The sequence below is a fragment of the Micromys minutus genome, assembly GCF_963924665.1.
Source record: "Micromys minutus genome assembly, chromosome: 19".
NCBI lineage: Eukaryota > Metazoa > Chordata > Mammalia > Rodentia > Muridae > Micromys > Micromys minutus.
Window position 1 is genome coordinate 10,421,053 of NC_137954.1, and position 19,729 is coordinate 10,440,781.

General features: G+C 47.4%; 1 protein-coding gene across 2 annotated transcripts in view; it reads left to right on the forward strand.

The window, feature by feature from the left end:
• Nucleotides 1-4,894: 4,894 nt before the first annotated feature.
• The window catches only part of LOC308433109 (aldehyde oxidase 2), an 84,494-nt gene continuing 69,659 nt past the window's right edge, over nt 4,895-19,729 (forward strand). Inside the window, exons 1-8 of one of the 2 annotated variants that reach the window (XM_080933013.1) lie at nt 4,895-5,159; nt 6,853-6,925; nt 8,175-8,271; nt 9,461-9,569; nt 11,346-11,472; nt 14,739-14,800; nt 16,860-16,943; nt 19,102-19,182. In XM_080933013.1, coding sequence (XP_080789139.1) covers nt 5,103-5,159; nt 6,853-6,925; nt 8,175-8,271; nt 9,461-9,569; nt 11,346-11,472; nt 14,739-14,800; nt 16,860-16,943; nt 19,102-19,182 — 690 coding nt within the window. In that variant the 5' untranslated portion in view covers nt 4,895-5,102. Of the gene's footprint in view, nt 5,160-6,852; nt 6,926-8,174; nt 8,272-9,460; nt 9,570-11,345; nt 11,473-14,738; nt 14,801-16,859; nt 16,944-19,101; nt 19,183-19,729 lie in introns of those variants that run through there. The other variant, XM_080933012.1, reaches the window with a different exon arrangement.

Consider the following 19,729-nt stretch of genomic DNA (forward strand, 5'->3'; position numbering starts at 1 on the left):
GGAAGGCTTAAGGTAGGACAAGTGAACCTCACTGAGAAGAAGAAATAGAATAGACATCATAGGTGGTTGGGGAGCTGGGGGTTTGAGGGGACAGGACAGGGAGGGCAGAACTGGAAAGATCAAGTGGAGAAAGAACAGAGAGAGAAAGTACTGGGAGACAAAAGTGGAATTGGGAGGAATCTCTGGGATAAGTTAGAAACCTAGGGCACTAAAAAAAAAAATACCAGAAATCTATGAGGGTGACTCTAGCTAAGACTCCCCAGAAATGGGGAATATGCAGCCTGAACTGGCCATCTCCTGTAACCAAAAAAGACTTCCAACCCAGCCACAAAACTTTTGACATTCAATTTGTTCTGTTTACAAGATGTTGCAGGGGTAAAGATGGAGGAAATGGCCAACCAATGACTGGTCCAACTTGAGACCCGTGTAATGAAAGAGCCCACCCTTCACACTGTTAATGACATTGTGCTATACATCCAGACAAGAGCTTAGCATCACTGTCTGTCATCCGAGAGGCTTCACCAGCAACTGATAGAAGCAGATGCAGAGACCCACAGCCAAACATTAGGAGGAGCTTGAAGAATCCTGAGAAAGAAGGGGAGAAGTATTATAGGAGTCAGTGGATTCAAGGGCACCACAAGAAAACCTACGGAATCAACTAACTTTGGTCCACAGAGACTCACAGAGACTGAATTGCCAACCTGGAAGCATGCATGGGCCTGACCTCGGCCCTCTGCATGTATGTAACAGCCATGTAGCTGGGTCTTTGTGGGGGACTCCTAACAGCAGGAGCAGAGACTGTCTCTAACTCTGTTGCCTGCCTTTGGGATCCTTTCCCCCTAATGAGTTGGGGGAAACTCCCCTACATCTAGCCTCAATGGGAGAAAACACATCTAGTCTTACTCCAACTTGATAAGCCAAGTCTGGTTGATATCCATGGGAGACCTCCCCTTTTCTGAAGAGAAAGGGAGGAGGAATTGGTGGGGGAAGAGAAGGTTGGGGAGGAAGAACTGGGAGGAGAGAAGGGGGAAACTGAGGCTGGGAAATTAATAAAGCAAATTAACTAAGAAAGCTAAGTAATTTGTTTCTCACAGGTTATCAGTGCCTTTCTGCATTAGACAGCAGCTAATGGGAGAAAGCAGCCATTTTTGTTTTCTCTGCTTTGACTAGACAATGTGCTGAGACTATGTGGATGTTGGGTGCTCAACCCTAAATGGAAAGCTACATCATATCCCTCCCACAGGCTCAGGGGACATCTCAGAAATGGGAGTCGAATGCTATGAAATGCTAATTGTCTTCTGGACATGACACAGGCTGATGAACTCTCAGCAGGATGGTTAGACACACAAGACCTACATAAGATTAAGCCAATAAGACTACTCGATATCCCCGACCCTCTGAACGGAATCAATGATTGCAACATTTCTTTTTTAAAAAATAAGGATATATAGGTGGGAAGGCTACTTGTTGAGGGCATAGGTGAGGGGAATAGAGAGGGGAAATGGGGTAGAGATGATCCAGATACATTGTATACACAGATTAAATTGTCAAAATGAATAAGAGATTAAAAGATTTTTTTAAGTAGAGAAACAAAAATGACTGCTTTCTCCCATTGTCTTGAATAATTCTAAGAGAGAAGAAAAACTCTGCAGAAGTCTACATCTTGAGACATAAAATATAAAAAATTTAGGGATTCTGAGACTTTTTCAAAACACCCATTCTTGAGAAAGTAGACAAAGAATTTACTAGAATGTGAGACTCTAAAGACACAGAAGTGGCTGAAGTCAGACTCAGAGACTTTCCAGTCATCCCAAGGCTATGAGATCCCTCCTGTGCCTGACAAATAAAAACAGGCCCAGATTAATTCTCAGAAAAACCACAGAATTTACTGATTGATACCCACCTGGCCCTCTAGAAAGCCCTAGATAGGGTCCTGATGCATGTCATAATTGACTCATGCTCTAATCACCCAATTCTGAGAAACAAAACAAGCACAAAACCCCTCAAAGTTTTGAAATATGTAAACAAGGTTCTAAAAATATAAAAACAAAGTTTTAATGGACAGGTCAAGCTATACTGACCAAGCTGAGTTAAGACAAAACAAAAGCTCCCCAACTCCTCCCTGTACTGAATTCCAAGAAAAACTACAAATTGTCAACAACCTTACTGCCAAAGTTTCTCCCCCCCTTTTCCTCCCCCCTTTCTCTCCTCTTTCTGAAAATTATACTGCTGACCAATGATAAAATAGTAGTTCACCCCCCTCACAAAAAGTATAAAAGATGTGTGCTTTTTGAGTTCAGGGTTGACTCTCCCTTCGAGAATGAGCAACCCCATGTACATGGAATAAAAACCTCTTGTTATTACAGTGGTCTATCGTCTAATTGTGGTCTGTGGGTCACGCTCCTGAGCTAAGACTCCTTGGGGTCTTACAACAATCTCACCCTCTCACCACAGAGCCTTTTGCTCATTCTAAAGTGGACAGTTTCCAAACTGGGCACCCGTACATCCCCGAGGGCTTATGGCAGGGGTGCAAACCACAGCCTCGAAGGCCTCCCCTGGGTCTCCAGGTTACAGCAACACCTTTCCCTCAATCTGTTTACATCCCCAGAGCTCATGCAAACAATGTCTTCTTTGATTGAAAAACACTTCTCTGGAGAATTCAGGTCGGTTTTCAGTTCCCAGAAAGTGATACATTTGTTTACCTGAATCTAATACCTTAATCCAACCTCAGTACACAGAACTGGTTCTCTCCTCTGAATGCTTGTCCTTGGAGGATTTCATCGCCATAAAATGGCTTTCAGAGGTCCATGATACATGTGTTTCTATCATCAGCAGCTTGGCTCTCCTGTGTGGTACCCCTGTGTTCTCTCTGTGGATACAAGTTGCCCTCACTCAAAAAGTGATGAACAGCATAGGAAACATTAAATACAGCCCCTCACTGTTTCCCCTGAAGTGGGAGTGGCCATAGGCAGGACTCGCCCCCTGTCAGCATGGATCCTCCTCCCCATCCTCCTCCCTCCTCCCCCTCCTCCGTTCTCAGGGATCCACTCCCATTCACCTCTGTCTCTTCCTCAGGAAGCCCCCTCTGTTCTGGTGACAAACAGATGGGTGGGGGGAGAGTAAGCAGGGGGAGGGGAAAGTCTGTTGTCACTGCAGACATGTGACCCCTTCTCCAGTCAAGCTAATACTTTTTATACATATTTCTTATAATACACAGCAGAGAACCTAATATTACATCCCTGGAGCTTACATTCTAATGGGAAAAGCAGTTTAAAAAGAAATTAGTACACAGCAGCCATGTTCCAAAGCAATGAAAGAGTCAGCATGGTAGACCACACCTTAATCCCAGCACTCTGGAGGGAGAGGCAGGCATGTCTCCATGAGTTCAAGGCCAGTCTGTTCTACATAAAGATGATGATGATGATGATGGAGGAGGAGGAGGAGGAATGAACACTGTCCATGAAACCAAGCAGGCTGGCTAATGACAAGGGTGCTCCTAGGCGATCAGAAAAGGCTCAGTCCCTGATAACAAAAGGGCACCAGCCAAGCCAACCAAACTCTGAGCGAAGAGTTGAGCCCAAGTGAATAACATACACCAAGGCTCTGGGCCATCAGAGTTCCGCATACCCCACACACGAGAAAAGGGTCAACATGGCAAAACCAGAAACAAGGACGGTGAGGGAGGAGCTAGGCTTCTGGGGCCAATTCCTGGGCTTTCCACCGCATAAGGAGCTTTATAAATGGATGGGCAGACACTGCAAGACCCTAAGCAGAGAAAACCATCTTGAAGCAGAAAGGAGGCCTTGAGTAATTGGGCTGGATCAGGAGGGTTTCTCCCCTAGAACAAGAGCATGCGTGAATCCAGCACTAGAAGTGAACTGGAGAAGGCTCAGCACACTGCACCGAGTCCGGGTCTTACATCCCAAGCCTTGGAGAGCTATCAGGGGTTTTAAAATCTAAACTGGAGGGCCTGTCTAACTCACAGAGATCTCCAACTTCCCCTCCCAAAAATCGTACCAAATTTGTTCCACAATTTCTTAATATACAGGACTCACCCATATAAATGCATCCATGGATCCACCCAGATTGGGAAGCCTCAAGAGCTAGTCTGTAGAATTATCAAGAAACCTGAGGGCTGACAGCCTCGTTGGATTGGGGGTGTTTTCTGGACCCCATGACTGGAAGCTACATGTGGATGGGCTGAGAAAGAGGAAGTTCTGGCTTGGAGCCTTGTCACGCAGCGAATGTTCCTTCTAGCATCTAGGTTTTACTCTAATGACAATGCTCATGACCTCACGAAGGATGGTCTAGAAAAGAGGGCACTCGCCAACTCTCCCAAACCCAAACCACAGAAGCAGCAAGCCTTGGACATCATTTTAGCTAAACCATGAAAACAGCATGGTTGTACCTGCATATGCAGTTAGAGGGTTTTCATGCATGTGCAGTGTCTTCTCCAACATCGGCCTGTCTGTACACTTAGCGTTGTCTCCACCCAGGAGACCCTGGCTTCGTTCCCAGTTACTTCTGAGACATGAATTACCAGTCCTGCTCCACTAGCCTCGGCGTATTTGGAACAGATCACACTTTTTCCAACAGAAAGGTCTTGAGCATAGAGAAGCAAAAGAAAAGACATAAAAGGACCAAGTGGGTATGACACCCCACACCTTCCCCTCAACCGAGCTCATCTGTATGTTTTCCTAGGAGGCACCATTTTTTTTTTTCATAAAGAATGAAAAAGCAAGCTGGGGAGGTTTGGAGGCGGGGTCTTAGGAAGCGGTCTGCCCAGTCCCTATGGGGGGTGTGGGGCTGGATTGAGGCAATGCACAGAGATAGCTTAAGCTTAGGTTGTTGTTTGTGATACTCTCAGATTTCAGAGCAAGCGAGAAGAGGTATAGGTTGCATCCTGCAACCCAGCTTCAAAGCCAGGGTTGGTGGGAGCTGGGGCATGGGATTAAGAGGCCCTATAGTTTAAAAAGCCAGGAAGCAAGGAATTCTCCACAGCTGAGCAGTCCCTGCTGAGGTTCCAGGCTGCCTGTTCCAACCTCCACCTTTTGTCTGCACTTGTGTAGCTGGTATCCTAGGAGGCTAAACTCACCAGAGCCATGTCGTGCCCAGCCCAGACCTCGGATCAGTTGCAGTTCTTTGTGAATGGGAGGAAGGTAAGTGACACGTAGTGCTAGCCCTGTGGCTTGCAGCAGGAAACCCCCTGGCTCCAGGGGTACTCAGAATCTGATCAGGGCCTCTCCTTTTCGATCTAAAAAGCTCAGGTTTAGGAACCCATCATGACTTATCTTTTCTCCTCGAAGTTGGGTCGTGGCAGTGGTGGGAGGCAGGAATGCCTCGGCATCCTTCGCACCTGGGACTCTGATATTATACTTCCTGTCTAACCTGATACAAATCACTTCACCTCCCAGAGACTTAAGAGTTCTCTTGTGGCATGTGCTTCCCACAGATGTTGGAAAAATGGAAAGAAAGTTGTTTCAGTCGTTGGGCAGGAGCCCCTGCGGCACAGGACCAGTGCACCCTGTAACGTGGTTTGCGTTTTGAACTCCGAGGTCTTAAATGGATCCATCTTTGTGTTTCCATTTATCAAATCAGTTTCTCTATGGCCGTAATTTTCACCCTTCCTAAGGCTGCGACCCTTGAACACAGTGCCTCACACGATGTGGTGACCCCCAACCATATAATCGCTTTTGTTGCTACTTCACAACTGTAACATTGCTACTTCCGTGATTCATACACATCCGTGTTTTCCGATGGCCTTAGGTGACCCCTGCAAAAGAGTTATTTGACCTCCAAAGGAGTCATAACCCACAAATTGAAAAGCCTAAAGGCCCCTCTTTCCCTGGGTTGCGGCCTGTTCTGGGAATATATAGATAGACAAGAACAAGCCTCTGTTTCTACCTTCACTGGTAGCCTCCTTCCTCCCCCCACCACCCCTCGCACAGGACACTGGCTTTTTTTAGTGCCCAGGCCCTTCTTAACGTGAGCCCCACTGTACTCTCCAAGGGCACACAGCTTCTCAGGACTCTTACCACCCTCCTCCAAGAGCCTCTTGAAGCTCTGACTTCACACACTTAATGGGGACACAGTCATGTCTGCCTTAGGAGTTGGCCCAAGGGGGCAGCCAGTGCCCACAGGACCCCTCGTTTGCCTGCACATGCTCTCACCCGTGGGCTGCCTCCCCAGCCCACATTCCCACATCCTTCTATGGCAATCACTCGTTAGCTGAGTTACTAATGGCTTTTCTATTGACCCAAAAGCCAGAGGGGGGCTCCTTCCTCTATCAGCCCCAGGTCGAGTTATGAGCCCAGAACAATATGACTATAGTCAGAACAGAGAATAAGTCAAGAGATAGAGGGGAGGGGGAACCGAGGGGAGGGAAGAGTGGTGTGTTTCATGAAGAAATAGGAGAGACCAGAGATGTGTTTGGGGGAGACAAGGTATGGTGTGGGAGAAGGGGGTACCTCTGCCGACCCATACTGAGGCATCCCTTCCCCTTGAGGGATCGGCTGTATAACAGTATAGTATAAAATAGAGTTTATTTGGGGCATGGGGAGGGGAGTTGAGAAAGAGAGAAGCACAGGCTGGCCATGAGCACTCTGAGAGGGGTTATGGGAAGAGAGCGGGTATCAGGAACAAGAAGAAAGATCAGGAAGGCAAGAGAGAGTGAGGAGGGGGCAGCAGCCCCTTTTATACTGAGCCAGGCATACCTGGCTATTGCCAGGTAACTGTGGGGCAGAGTCTAGACTAAATGCCCACAGAGAGGAGGAAGGTCCGACCTCCTATAGCAAACAGACATTCTGCTAAGTCATCCATTAAATCCCATAATCCCTCCTGTTTCCAACACAGGTGACAGAGAAGAATGTTGACCCAGAAGTCACTCTGCTGGACTTCCTGAGAAAGAACTGGACCCTTTCTGTCAGTTTCAACCATGTTTATACATGCCTTGAAGAATGTAGAGAGCTTAAGCCGCTGTGGTTGTGAGGGGATATAGGTCTGCAGCCAGCAGCCCTTTGACCCTTGTCTGCTGTTTGCTTTTGGCAGTAGCTTTAAGAATATCAGATTAATTGGGCTGGTGAGAGGAGAAGGTTTCCCAGCGTTGCTTATGTGTGATTGAATATCATGAAAAAGCAGCTAAGCAATGTGCTTGGGCTCTGCCGAGCCACAGTGTTATGTAATAGAGGCTTGGGTTGCCTGTGACCTGCCCTTTAGGAAGCCAGATTCTCAGATTCAGCAATTGGATATGACAAGGGTAAAGACTGCTTTATCTTACATCTATTTTCTTACATCAGATCTCCCCCCACCATCTTATATGCTGGAACACAGATCTTCATAATGGTAAATGTATTTTAATCAGGAAGCCCAATGGGTTTCTGGGGAAAGTCAGAACATAAAAAATGAAACTAAATTGCCCCTGAACAAGCTTTGTGTGAAAGCCCACGTGGTCTCTAATTAGCCACCAATATTGAAAGTCAAAACATTTTATGTTTTAAATAATCAAGACTTCCGTGTGTTGTGGAAGGTGGGAAGGTAGCCAGCGCGAATACTGTGGCTCTGCTTCCAGCCAAGTGAAAACCGCCCTGGTTCCCTCTCTGAAACAAGACTCAGGGACTGAGTTTCTCACCCAGGTGAAACAGGAAAAGAAAGAGAAATGTAGAGACAAAGCTGAGGCAGAGCCCAGCTTTGGAATTACCTGGAGAGAGAACAAAGGATGCTTGCTCATGGTGGGACCTGGAAGCAAGAATAAGAGATCTAGAGATTCATCACCCACTTCAGGTGTAATGCAGCCAGAGGAAGGCTGGGTTATTACCGGCAAAAATTAATAATGTGTTGAGTTGTTAAAAGTAGTTCTTCTCCCCCAATTATGTGATTAGAACAAGAAGACATAAAAATACCTTGTAATGAAGTAGAGTTTGTCTAAGGAGCTTTATCTTAAACCCTACAAAATGTTTATGGTGAGCTTGCCTGATGTAGGTATTACCCCTTCTACCCTGTAAATGAAAACAAGCCAACTGGGCTAATTTATCCAGAGCCACATAGCTAATTAAATGGCTTCTCAGATAGGATGTCATTCCACAAAGACCTTCCACACTAGTGACACCCTAGGAAAGTAGCTATCTCAGAGGCAAAATGTCTGCTTTGTATCTTTTCCTTGACTTCTTCCTTTCCAGTACGACTCACGGGAACTAAGTATGCCTGTGGGACAGGGGGCTGTGGATCCTGCACCGTGATGGTGTCCCAACATGATCCGGTGTGCAAGAAGACAAGGTAGTTACCCAAGGTCCAGTAGCCAGAAGAGAGGTCTGTCCCTGCCTGCCTTCTATTTTACCACATAACTGAAAAAGAACAGATCTTAGTGTCTCCATATTCAAGAGCCCACTGAAAAATCCCCACAAATGCTGTGAGCCCTTTACTCTGATAACACAGATGTGCTAATTGCCTTCTGTGTGTCACTTCTGGGTGACCCTTACCTCCCAGGCCTATGTATTCCAGATTAAGAATCAAGAAAAGCCAATAGTTTATTCCATACTTGACGAAACTAAAGCTCAAAAAGAAGAGATGACTTGTTCAAGGTCATATAACCAATAACCTAATTGACCAACCACTTGAACCCATATTTTCTGGCCTGGAAGCTAATGCTTTCTTTGTTCTTAAACTGGACCAACCTTGCAGAGCATGATCTCACCAACTAAGTAAGAGTCAGATTCCACAACTTGAACTTCATCCACATCTTTGGTCCAAACCAAAATGGCTTCAAAACACAGATTTCACACACACACACACACACACACACACACACACAATGACTTTACTCAGAGAGGTTAAATTAACAAGAACATGAATGCAGAATTCATTAGTATAGGCAAAAGGCAAAAGAACCTTTGCTTGTGATGAGGCCATTGCCTTAACAAAGACTAATAGAGGTTCAGCCACCCTTCTGGTGACATGGGTCCTTCCACACTTGGGAAGAGGGAGTTTAATAATTAAAAGCTCCTGGGAGGATCAATTTTAAGATTGTAAAGATTTTCTGAAGTCCAGGATGTCCAGGTTCACATTAAGGATCCCCAATCCTCAAAGGTGGCATAGAATGAGCAGAGAGTGCTTTGATTTGCTCTCATCTGTCACCCCTGCAAGTCCTTCCACTCCCATCCATCAGAGCCACCACCCTGCAGTCCATGTTCCCCACCACCATCCCTGTCCATCAGAGCCGCCGCCCCTGCAGTGCCCCGCCCCATCCCTGTCCATCAGAGCCGCCGCCCCTGCAGTGCCCCGCCCCCATCCCTGTCCATCAGAGCCACCGCCCCTGCAGTGCCCCGCCCCCATCCATCCCTGTCCATCAGAGCCGCCGCCCCTGCAGTGCCCCGCCCCATCCATCCCTACCCTTCTTACTTCTGGCTCTCCACGGGGGCAGGACTGTGGCATTTCACTTGGTTTTCTTTGTGTCTCCCACACAAAGACACTTCTCTGTCATGGCATGCCTGGTGCCCCTGTGCTCCCTGCATGGGGCTGCTGTCACCACCGTGGAAGGTGTGGGAAGCATCAAGACCAGGCTCCACCCCGTGCAGGTAAGACCACATTCTAATCTCACGTCTCAACTACACTTTGCCAAAGGCTACGCAGACTGTCCCAAGAGCTTTAGACATTCGGACACTCACTGATCATGGTGATAACATCTGATCGCTGATGTAAGAGAACGCTAAAACACACCTTCATTTGATTAAATAGTCATCTTTCATTATTTCTTCTATTTGAATAATATTAAGACTTTTAAAACCTTGTCTGATACCAATGTACTATAAACTGGAGTAGATATTGAACATAGAATAAATGTCTTTGTGGGGGCTGGGATATAGCTGCTGATACACTGCTTGCCTACCATGCATGAAGTCCTTGGGACTACAGAAGTCTGGCAGGGTGGCACATACTTATAACCCCAGTACTGGGGACATAAGACAGAAGGATTAGGAGATCCAGGCCATCCTTCACGACACAGTGAGCTCAAGGCCAGCCTGGAATACATGAGATGCCATGTCAAAAAAAACATACGTATGGCTGGAGAGATGGCTCACTGGTTAAGAGCACTGGCTGCTCTCCCAGAGAATCCAGGTTCAACTCTCAGCACCGTTATATCAACTATATCAGCCTCTAACTCCTGTGCCAGGAGATCCGACGCCCTCTTCAGGCTTCTACAGTTACTACACACATATGTTGCACATACATATACTCATATACACATTCTCACCATATACATGCATATGTGGCATGCCCTATCAACAGCTCTGTCACCAGCCCCTCAGAGACATTTATTTTATAGCCTGTGTTCAGTTCCTACTCCAGTTTATAGTAAAATTGGTATCAGACAACATTTTTATGGGATAAAATTTAGGGATCATTCCCTGTAGCATAAAGGTTTTGAGGAGTAAAATCAGAATTTGACTGAAGGAGAGTCAACTTCAGGGATGGAGAGATGGCTCCGGGGATAAGAGCACTGACTGCTCTTCTAGAGGTCCTGAGTTCAGTTCCCAGCAACCATATGGTGGCTCACGGCCATCTGTAATGGGATCCAATACCCTAAAGACAGTTATAGTGTACTCATATAAATAAAATTAATAAATTGTTAAAGGATAGAGTCAACTCCAAAGAGGTTAGTAAAAATGAAGGACTCAGAAAAGTGTCTGCTAGGAAGTTGTACAAGATACTCAAAGTCAACACAGTGGGATCCCAGGCATTAGACACTAAATCTAGAGCCAAGCTCCTAAGCTTTGTTGTTCCTAGGAGTCAACTGAAGCTTGCTAACAATTCAGATTCTGGTCAAGCAGTTTGGAGCAGAGACCTGAGTTCCCTACCATTTCCCAGAAGTCGGTATTACCAGAGCATATATCACACTTTAACAGAGACCAAAATCCTCAGTCCCTGAAAGTTGAGCCATTTGAACTGACACAGAAAACATTGAAGAAGATGACAAAAGACCAGCAATGGTTTCCGTGTCAGTCAAAACCACACAGCCTCCTGTGAGACCTAAGCCATGGAAGATATACGGGCGTTCAAGAAAAGCAGTTTTGAAACTCACTTGTACCCTCCTAATACTTACTGATCCCTGGAGAATTGTTCTCACTGGGAGTGCAGGCTGCTCACTGCTAATTCCCAACAGATGTCTCAGAGCATTTGACCCTGGGAAGTAATTAAAGTTGTGAGATAAGGCTCGTGAAGCACTGCCTTTGAGAGCTGCCTAGAAAGGGAATACACAGACCTGGACAAAGGGCTGGGACACATTTGCTCAGGAGTGAGAACCCTGGGCAGAGTCAGTGACAGCAGATGTGACCACAGATGTATTCTTCCAGGAGAGGATTGCCAAGACTCACGGCACCCAGTGTGGATTCTGCACCCCTGGGATGGTGATGTCCATGTACACACTGCTCAGGAACCACCCACAGCCCTCAGAAGAACAGCTCATGGAAGCCTTGGGAGGTAGGTGTGACTCAGAGGGCAGGCTGAATGAACAGGTTCTTCAAGCTTCTCCACACCATCCTCAGCATCCCACACACCATCCTCAGCATCCCACACACCATCCTCAGCATCCCACACACCATCCTCAGCACCCCACACATCATCCTCAGCATCCCACACACCATCCTCAGATCCCACACACCATCCTCAGCACCCCACACACCATCCTCAGCATCCCACACACCATCCTCAGCACCCCACACACCATCCTCAGCATCCCACACACCATCCTCAGATCCCACACACCATCCTCAGCACCCCACACACCATCCTCAGCATCCCACACACCATCCTCAGCATCCCACACACCATCCTCAGCACCCCACACACCATCCTCAGCATCCCACACACCATCCTCAGCACCCCACACACCATCCTCAGCATCCTCACACACCATCCTCAGATCCCACACACCATCCTCAGCATCCCACACACCATCCTCAGCATCCCACACACCATCCTCAGATCCCACACACCATCCTCAGCATCCCACACACCATCCTCAGCATCCCACACACCATCCTCAGCACCCCACACATCATCCTCAGCATCCCACACACCATCCTCAGATCCCACACACCATCCTCCGCATCCCACACACCATCCTCAGCATCCCACACACCATCCTCAGCATCCTCACACACCATCCTCAGCATCCTCCACACCATCCTCAGCATCCCACACACCATCCTCAGCATCCCACACATCATCCTCAGCATCCCACACACCATCCTCAGCATCCCACACACCATCCTCAGCATCCCACACACCATCCTCAGCATCCTCACACACCATCCTCAGCATCCCACACACCATCCTCAGCATCCCACACACCATCCTCAGCATCCCACACCATCCTCAGCATCCCACACACCATCCTCAGCATCCCACACACCATCCTCAGCACCCCACACACCATCCTCAGCATCCTCACACACCATCCTCAGCATCCCACACACCATCCTCAGCATCCCACACACCATCCTCAGCATCCCCCACACCATCCTCAGATCCCACACACCATCCTCAGCACCCCACACACCATCCTCAGCATCCTCACACACCATCCTCAGATCCCACACACCATCCTCAGCACCCCACACACCATCCTCAGCATCCCACACACCATCCTCAGCACCCCACACACCATCCTCAGCATCCCACACACCATCCTCAGCACCCCACACACCATCCTCAGCATCCTCACACACCATCCTCAGATCCCACACACCATCCTCAGCACCCCACACACCATCCTCAGCACCCCACACACCATCCTCAGCATCCTCACACACCATCCTCAGATCCCACACACCATCCTCAGCACCCCACACACCATCCTCAGCATCCTCACACACCATCCTCAGATCCCACACACCATCCTCAGCACCCCACACACCATCCTCAGCATCCCCCACACCATCCTCAGATCCCACACACCATCCTCTGCTCAGTGCCACACCACAGTCATCTCTGACATTTGTGTGCAGACACAGAAGATGTCAAACCAGCTGCACGTGGCACAGGGCCACCACACTTCTCTGTCTCCTGACTTATCACAAGCTTCCCAAAGGCCTGAATCTATGAGCCTACCAAACAAAGCACAACAAACTGGCTTAAACTCACAGGAAGTTCTCACGAATTTCTGGAAGCATTAAGTCTGTGCTGAGTCTGAAAACTCTGAGGAGACAGCTTCCTTCTTTCTCTCAGCCTCTGGTGAGTGTCAACTGAACCTGGGCATTTCTGAGCTCATGGGATGCATAACTCCAATCTGTTTCTATCTCACACCTTTCCCCTGGTTGTCTGGGTTATAAATCTTCCTCTTATTTAAGGACATCAGCCGCTGGGCCATCCCGATCATGGACAACCTCGTTACAGCATGATTCCACTGGGAGAGATCTTACTTCCCAACAGGGTGTGTTTCAGTTTCCAGTGTCTAATACTGTGTGTCTTTGGGCAGGAAGCATATTTCAATTCAATAAGCCTCTCGTCTGAAAGATTGTAACAGTTTTAACTCCATAAGCATATAGGGTTAATAAATATTTCCTTCAGGTGTTATCAGTCCCTAAACAAGTCCTCAGCTTATAGATTGAAGAAAGACAGATGAGAACAGATGTGCTCCTTATCTGCCAGCTGCTGGTCTCTCCCTCCCCCCCTTCTCTCTCCCTCTCTTGCTCTTCCTAGCTCTCTATCTTTATCTCTATTTTCAAGTGCTAAAAAAACAGAACAAAGCATATGATAGAGTAGCTATCATGGGTAAAAGGGCCTGGGTTCGATCCCCAATAAAATAATAATTAATAATAATAACCACAGAATCATACTAATTCATCTAAAGCCCCCACCTTCCGTGGATCTCTCTTCAAAAGCTCATCAATCCTAAAACCCGACCAAGCCTAATTTACCATACTTCCTGCTCTCTGCATGACTCCTCCAGGCCAGTCTCTCCCCATCTTTCCTGCTGCTCTGAGAAGTCTGCCCATTCTTTACCAACCCATAGCGTTCACATCCTTTGAGCCCAAACTTCTTATTGGGCCACTAGAGATGAACTCTAGATTATACTCTCCCACTACCCTCAGACCTTCACCCCCGTCCTTGGAAACGTGAGGATTCCAGACTTTGCTATGCAACAGAATGCCCCATTGGTCTCTTAAATGCAGGTCCTTGGGCCTGTTTCCAGATGTTCATGTTCCAGAAAGTCAGATTCATGTGCTTAACAAATGCAACCAGGTGATTCTGATGCAGTGACCTAAGAGCCGCTGAGGAATACACCTGGTAGACCATCCATGATGCTCTGCTTCTCTAGTACCACCTTGGGAACTGCTTTTTTAAGATCCCACTGGCTTACATAATTTCAAATAGTTATTGTCAATAGCTAAACATCCAGGCTAGGGTCATAACTCAGAAGTAGAAGGCTATTCTAGCATGTCCAAGGCCCTCAGTTCTATTCCCCAGAGCTAAAAAGAAAATCTGTTAGATCTATTTCAGTTTTTAAAAGAATCCAGTAGAGTGGCTGGAGATAAGGCTCAGTCACTAAGAGAGCTTCTTTAATGCTCTTCCAGAGGACCAGAGTTCAGTTCACATTGGTGGCTTACAACCACCTATAACTTCAGCCCTGGGAAACCCAATACCTCCTTCTGGCCTTCAGGAGCACCCACACACAGGCACACATGCATACCCATACATGACTAGAGACAAGCAATTCACAGCTGTGCTTCCCCTCTGATCAGGTAATCTCTGTCGATGTACTGGGTACCGGCCAATCCTGGAGTGCGGAAGAACCTTCTGCATGGTGAGTGCACAAGGGTGGGAGAGTGGAGACACATCATGTGGAGTAGGAATGAGAAGAACAGGTAGTCAAAGCTGGGGGCACGAGAATGGACTTTGTAAGATCATCACAACCAACTATGACAGTCAAAGTCATCAAGAAGGGAGGTGCAGGGGACAGGGGCTCACTGGAGTTGCCAGTGCTTGCTGAAGACCGGGTGAGCATTGCATCACCTTTGATGTGGTCTAGAACCACAAAGGGGAGTCGGATGAGCTAACCAGATGTCCACACACTTGCATTAGGCAGGGCAACCATCCAGTGCAGCTGAGATGATGTCGGTACACACTAGACCTCGGGCCAGGTTCAGCTTTGGTGACGAAGGTTCCTCCTGAGAACCCAAGAAACTGGGAATGGGAAAACAGAAAAGGGAGATGAAATTGCGAAGTAGAAGCTAAAATTCACTCCGAGAACACAGGGAGCAACCTCCAAAAATGGAAATGCCTCTCTGGTGAAAACTCAAATGCATTGCTGGCAGTTAGTAAGAGTTCAACAAATAATTACTCGCGTTGAGAATGCCAATGACGGTGTGAGTAGCATTTGACAGACACTCAAGACGGAACATCTGATGACCCTCTGCTGAGGACAGGATGGGGGAAGGAGGAGACATTAGGCAGAAGCAAAGGGCACCTCACATCTTACAGAAGCCCCCTGTGACCCTACCAGCTATTCAGGAGTCCATAAGAACAAAGGGATATGTTTATCCTTTTCTGGATTATTCTCCATATAGGCGTCAACTGTCCCTTTAGGGTAGGTGCTTTCCTGAGACGGTCGAGGGAAGGTCTTAGGAGCCAATGTATACACATAAGATCAACGAAGCTCCTTGTAGAGAGAGAGCGGACACTGGGCTGGGGTATTCACAGGAGCATATGAGGCCCCTGCAAAGCTTTGTAGGAAGAAAGCAGAAGCCACAGGCTAAAAAGTCTCTGTATGTACTCCCGCCTCAGTTCCACACATAGACCCTAGAAATGTACAGTGGGTGTGTCCTAAAGTCAGGCAGGTATTCTGGTCATGGGTGTCCCAGATTTCTATTGCCTCATGAGGGAGTCAGAGCCAACACACTAAAAGGTGAAATGAAGAGACTGTGCACCCAGCAGGTTGCTGGTGTAACTAGGAAAGCAGGAGACACCAGCAAGTGCTGAATCAAGTCCCTTCTCTAGAGTGTGGGTGTTACCGGCCTCTCCTGGAACACAGGTGCTGGAGATAAGGCCCAAAATGAATTCCAGTAGCTCACCCTGTCGCCATGCTACATTATGGGGGTGAAAGGAATCCAACCCCAGATGGGACAAGGCAGGTTTTTATTACCCACTGAACCCAAAGAAGCACAGTTTTCTTCAGCCACCATCGATCCATGTCCGTTCTAGGGACTCTAAGAGCTTATGGTGGGAGAGGAAGTGCTTTGCAAGGCAGGAGAAAGCACCTGAGGAAGAAGGTACAAGGAGTGGGGTTTGTAAGAAACAGAAATGAGTAAGCTACAAGTGAGGTCCTCTGGGAGACTGCCGTCAGCTCACCCGGCTGCATTTCCCTTTTGCACTTAAATCGCTTCTCTTTTGTAAAGGTCCCAGGTCAATTATAATGAACAATGTATGTACCAGATCATTAGGATTGCCCTGGAAAATTACCACAAAAAGTGTATTTTACCACTGCTCATTACCCTAAAAGAGCTCAGATATGAGCGTGCTATTGTAATTGTAATGAACGATGTTTGTCTACTGGGTGCGGCATGTCTATGATATAAATAACAGTACAATCTCAAATACGTCAAAACGCCTGCACCAGGCACTGGGTGTTTCTTTCAGACTTCTGCACATTGTGCTATTTTATAGTACGCGTTTGCGTGGTATGTATTTCATAAGTTACCTTATAAAAATAAATAAATAAGCAAAGCAAGAACAGCCTTGTGCTACCCCTGTAAGTAGAAGGTGGCTTCAGAGTCCGAGTCTCACGTAGATTGTCCAAACCTCCAGGGCACATTCTTGTTTGCATATAAAAAGTATCGCTCACGTAAAGCACTTCACGTCCTCAGGAGCCAGATGGTTGTCCGCAGAAAGGAACTGGTCAGTGTTGCTTGGATCAGAAGGAAAGTGACTCGTCTGGAAGCAAAAGTAATGTGAGTTCCTGTTTTCTTCTCTGTGTGTGCATTGCTTAAAGCCCACCCCGCTCCGGTGCCAAGCATGCGCATTTGAGGCATAGCTCCCTGCTCTGTTTGCAGCCTTCTTACGCACCTGCAGGAAGCCAGCACTTTGCAGGTTTGTGCTGAGCAGAGTTGCTCATATTAAGATCACAGTCTGATTTTCTCCTTCAGACTGGAACAAAAGGGAAAGGGGAAACAAAAACCTCTTAAATGGCAGAAAAACATCTACTGCATGAGGCACGGTCACCTCCATGGTTAGAATCAAAGTTCTAAAGCTGTCCCTGTGCACGTAGCTATCCTCTGTCCCTGAGCTGAGACAGAGGCAGCACTGTCACCTGGGGAAGCTAATGGCCGCTATCTTAAAGTCCACTGCAGCATTCCAGCCTCTGGCTTTACCATCCGAGAGATATGCCTTTTTAGAAAGGCCCACTGCCCTGTTCTCACAGGAGTCAAATAGAAAGGTTACTGAGATCCTAACACCCCATATGCTGTGAAAGGGCTCAGAGCAGGCCTGAGAAAGAAGCTGCCTCTCATCCTTTCTCTGTGTGTCTGCGTCCTTCACACCCACCTGACCACACACCCCTCCCACTGATCCCCTTTCTTTAGTCTAAAGAAGGTGTGTGGTGGAATGAAGAGGTGTTACCCCAAGGAGGCGAGCTGTGCACCCCCATAGTGACTCACAGAAGATCAACACATCCCAAAGTCCATCCCCAACGTTGAAGACTGGGCACATGCAGGTTGAGCATTAGCTGGGCGATAGGTTTCACTTGACTTACATTAAGCCAAATACCAAGGGATGTGTTTAAGCTAGAATGTGCCTTGGTATTTACTCATAAGGAGAAACACAATTGTAAAGTAAAACCTCATCCTTTCCCTACAGTTGAAACATACTAGGAGGGTAAATTCTGAGGAGAAGGCAATTCACAGGGGAGCCCCAGCCAGGTGGCCAGGTGTCTGCCTGTGACCGCCCCTTTCCCTTACTCTCTGACAGTCTTCCATTTGGACAACTGATAAGTCTTGCCCTAGAACCTGCTTAGAACCTTTCACTTCTGCATACTGATTTGCTGTTTGACACCTTATTTCTCAGCAAATCTTTTTCCTAGGTTTTAAAACTAAAGCATTGTCCCCAAGTACTGCCCAAGCTAATTCTCACACACGAAACAGTTGGTCAGCTGTTAAACCTGCAATACCTCAACCCGCAGTGATACAAAGAGCCCTGACGATGAATAACCACGTGTTCCTTCTGGAACCTCGAAAGGCTTTAGAGAGACAGGGAAAAAGTCAGGGGGTGGGAAATGACAAATGTCAGGTTATTTCATCTAATTGTCACAATTACCCTCCAAACTGAGCACTATCCCCAGCTACTCTTCAGAAAAGCTAAGCACCTTTCAGTGGAAAGGTCAATGGGAGGTGTTAAGAGGGAACCAGACCTGTCAACCCTCCAAAGTCTGTCACCCGCCTGCACCCCACCCCACACTCCACAAGCTTCTCCTGTGTCCTCAGGCATGTCTCCTGGCAGTGAGAGAGTGACTGTGACTGGAGCAGATGTGAGTGAGGCAGGGGGATGTTTGGGTTTGTTCCTACTCTGCTTTCCTTTCCTGGTGGGCACAGTTCAGGTTATAACTCCTTTAATACGATTATCACAGAGATGAAATAACACTAACGTATAAAAAGCCTTCAACAAACAGTCATGATGTGTGTGTGCGTGTGTGTGTGTGTGTGTGTGTGTGTGTGTTTACACAGAAAGATGTGTTTAGAGTCATTTTCCCTAAAACTATGGGGCTTCCCCAGAGCTTTAGATTGTTGACCATGATTGGTAAAAGAGGGGACAGTAAGCCCAGTGGAGGTTCACAAACTGCTTTAGCATCTGTTCACTTTCTCCAGAAGTCTTGACATTTCCCAGGATGCTCTTTATAAGAGCCAATGGCACTCCTTCGTTTGGAATCATATTGGTGGCAATCAGCCGCTCTCTGACAATCACAGCCCTATTTTAAGTCCTCGGGTTACAGTGAGTCCTGTACAGGGGAACGAGAGACTCATACTGCATGCATCCTGCCTAAGTCCTGAAAGAATCCCAGGGCTCTTTCCAATTGAGCTGAGCTGACACAGCCATCTGCTTCTTCCTTTTATAAAGATTTGCACGGAGCTCTTTGTGAAAGACGAGTTCCAGCCCTTGGACCAGACCCAGGAGCTCATATTTCCCCCAGAACTCCTGGTAAGACAACACAGGTATTTTATGTGCTTGTTTAAATCTCCGGTTATGAACCCGATTTTGTAAATCTACCATATCCTTCAGGTGAATGTCAAATGAGAGAAGTGTTGGTTAGGATCCAGAAACCTACTTCCTCCCATCCCTGGCTGACCTTGGGCTTTTAAAAACACGATCCCACCATCCCTTTCATCAGGGTGATCTGGAAAGTGTCCCCGTTGACTGTCCAGGTCATCTAGCTTTGCTGAGAATGCCTACGTTTTTCCAGGAACCCCATTGCTGACTCTAAGTCATCTCTGCCTCTTCCCTCCCTTTGCCCCCTGCTTTGGAGGCAGTTTCTTGACTGACAGGAACAGGGGTGGCGTAAATCCTGTGGTCCATAGGCACAATGACACACTCCTTCTATAAAAATACTTTTCCCTCTTTTATTCAATACGTATTTCTGATCTCAGTGATGTGTATGTCAGCATGTCCGTGAGTGTGTACACCTGAGTGTACACATGTGCCCACGGGAGGTGGAGGTGTCAGGTCCCTGTAACTGGCATGGCACCAA